General features: G+C 57.7%; 1 protein-coding gene across 1 annotated transcript; it reads right to left on the bottom strand.

Annotated features, from left to right (window-relative positions):
* Window positions 1–414: 414 nt before the first annotated feature.
* LOC133930517 (DNA damage-repair/toleration protein DRT100-like) lies at window positions 415–2485 on the bottom strand. Its single transcript, XM_062377179.1, has one exon. It carries the CDS (start codon window positions 2150–2152, stop codon window positions 872–874), a length of 1281 nt encoding a protein of 426 aa, XP_062233163.1. The 5' UTR covers window positions 2153–2485; the 3' UTR covers window positions 415–871.
* Between the last annotated feature and the right edge of the window lie 200 nt (window positions 2486–2685).

Raw genomic sequence — 2685 nt, 5'->3', positions numbered from 1 at the left:
CACATAAGAAGCCGTATGTAATAATAGATGATAGCTTATCTTAAAAATTCATAATTTTTACAAAGTTGGATAAAAACAAACTTTATATAAAAATTGTAGCCATCGACAAGATGTACAACTTTGTAAGTGAAAACATTTTCATTTGAAATTATTTAGATATTCAAGTAATAGTTTGAAGTTTCAAACAGAAAAGAACAAAAGAATTACATATGCTATTAGTATCATTGATACTTCTGTTGTGATGTTAAGGACGTATCGCGCGAACTGAAAGATCCTATATTCGAGTGCCACGGACCGTACATGCGTATTTTGTGCGTAAAATCACGTGGGCCATGAGGGGTGCCTGGTCGGCAAAAAAATTATCAGTTCTTTCAACCCAAAAAATGTTATAGTAGTCGATTTTCATATGCGGTACTTAAGTGAATCGTCACTAATAATCAGTTCGCACATACGGTATTTAAGTGAATCATTTCTATTAATCGGTTTTCACATATAATACTTAAATAAACCATTTCTAGTAATTAGTTTTTACAAACAGTCTCTTTTGCATCTGATAGTTAAACACTTTTATAAATAGGTTATCATTAGCTTCTTAAAAACCGTTTGTGTAGTAGTGTAATTGACATTCCTGCCCAGCTCAGATGGCCTTGTATTTTTTAGACACAACGTACAAGCTAGTGAGTAATAGCACATACGGACGCCCCACCCGTTCCCTTGTGACCGTTCCCGCAGGACGACAAGCCGCGATGAATACGGACAAAGGAAATATGTGTGAGGCAGCACCAGCCTGGTGTCCCGTCCCCCAACCATCTCCGCCCGTGCCGAGAAGAGCGTGCCCCACCTGTCATCCAATGCAAGTCGCGTCGGCGGCTCAGCCGTCCCCTCCGCTGCTTCCGTCCTCGGTGCTCCGGCACTGGTCGGCGGGCCTGGCCTCCAGGGGACCGCCGATGGTGGGGCACCCGTCGGCGGCTGAGGCGGACGGCAGCTCCATGCAGTTGTACGACAGGCACAACGCCGCGGAGTCCGGCAACGACAGCGGCGGCGCCGGGAAGCCGGTCAGGAAGTTGTGCTGCGCGTAGAAGGTCGTCATGCGGCCGGCAAACACGCTGCGTGCCACCGCCTGAGGCACCTCGCCGGACATCCGGTTGTTGTTCACGTACAGGCTCCCCGCCGCCGCCAACGCCTCCGGTACCTCGCCCGAGATGCCGTTGTGGCTGACGTCAACCACCGACCACGGCGCCGGCGCGGCGGTATCCGCCGGCACGGTGAGCGGGCCGGTGAAGGTGTTCCGGGATAGGAGCAGCGAAGACGCGCTTGGTAGCGCGAACACCTCCGGTGGGATGGAGCCCGAGAAGTTGTTCATGGACAGATCGAGGAAGGCCAGGTCAGCCGGGCCCGAACCGTCACCAAACACGCCGTCGAGGCTACCCCGCATTGCGTTTACGGCTACGGAGAAGTACCGGATGGTCGGCGGCAGCGGCGGGAGCGTGCCTGTGATGGCGTTCTGGCTCAGGTCGACGTGAAACAGCTGCGAACTAGAGAATTGGGCGGGAATCTCCCCGGAGAGGCCGCCATTGTTGGCCAGGATGAGCACCTTGAGGCTTGGCGAAGACGGCAGCAGTAGGCCGGTGGGGATGGCGCCCTCGAGGCGGTTGTTGCCGAGGTCGAGTGTGTGCAGATCCGGCAGCCCGGCGAGCTGCTCGGGCACCGGCCCGGTAAGCTGATTACCGGACAGTGAGAAGAGCCGGAGGCGGCGCAGACCCGACCCAATGTCGGCCGGGATAGCCCCCGAGACGCGGCCCGGGTAGAGAACGAAGTCGGTGAGCGCGGCGAGGCTGGCGAGCGAGGCCGGGAGTGTCCCCGCCAGGCCGGGGGAGTCGGCGAGGCCAGTGCCGAGCGTTAGCACCGACACGCGGAGCGCACCCGACGCCGGGTCGTCCTCGTCGGGGGTACAGACGACGCCCGCGTAGGCGCACGGGCTGCGCGAGTCGTCCCAGGAGTCGAAGAACCGGGAGCCCGGCAGATCCCGCAGCCCTGAGCGGATGTCCCGCAGCGCCGCCGCGTCGCGCTCGTGCAGCGACACAGCCGACGCCCAGGCCGCTTGCGAGCCGAGCAGAAGGACGAGGAGGAGGACGAGGGGAGGCAGCGCCATTTGCGTGGCCTCGGCCTCGAGGAAGAGGACAAGCGGGTTCTGAGGCCGGTGTTGGGAAATGGATTGGACTACCCAGTGAAAGCGAGCTGAGCTAGCTAGCCAAGTGAAGTGAGCAGCGAGCGATGAGGTGTGTGACACTGAGGATTGAGGTGCAGAGAGAGGACAAAGCAACCTGAGGGAGCGATTTAAGAAGGAACAGATGGGTGGGGACGTGGGGTTGGAGCATAGCTCTCCGCTCTGCTGCCGCTTTAACCCATGGTCGGTTGGTGCACCGTGGTCAGGTTCGATAAAAGCCCGCGCGGTGACCCAGACCCGGCTGATGGATTGGGGGAGCACAGCGTCGGGCGGGCCCCGGCCGAGCGCGGTACGGCGGCATGAGTATGTCCAAGGGCGGTACGGAGGCATGAGTATGTCCAATGGCGGATGGATGCATGTCCATGGATCAGAAGAGGAGCGTACTGCGCCAGGGGGTTCTGGGTGGCGAAGCGGTACGGCGGCATGAGTATGTCGAAGCCGTAACGCTGCGTTCTGAC

Source organism: Phragmites australis, chromosome 10 (assembly GCF_958298935.1).
Source record: "Phragmites australis chromosome 10, lpPhrAust1.1, whole genome shotgun sequence".
Taxonomy (NCBI): Eukaryota; Viridiplantae; Streptophyta; class Magnoliopsida; order Poales; family Poaceae; genus Phragmites; species Phragmites australis.
This window is presented reverse-complemented; position numbering and strand designations above follow the sequence as displayed.

Bases quoted from the DNA above. Each gene is read 5' to 3' on its own strand.
- LOC133930517 (XM_062377179.1), bottom strand. From the start codon at position 2,152: ATGGCGCTGCCTCCCCTCGTCCTCCTCCTCGTCCTTCTGCTCGGCTCG.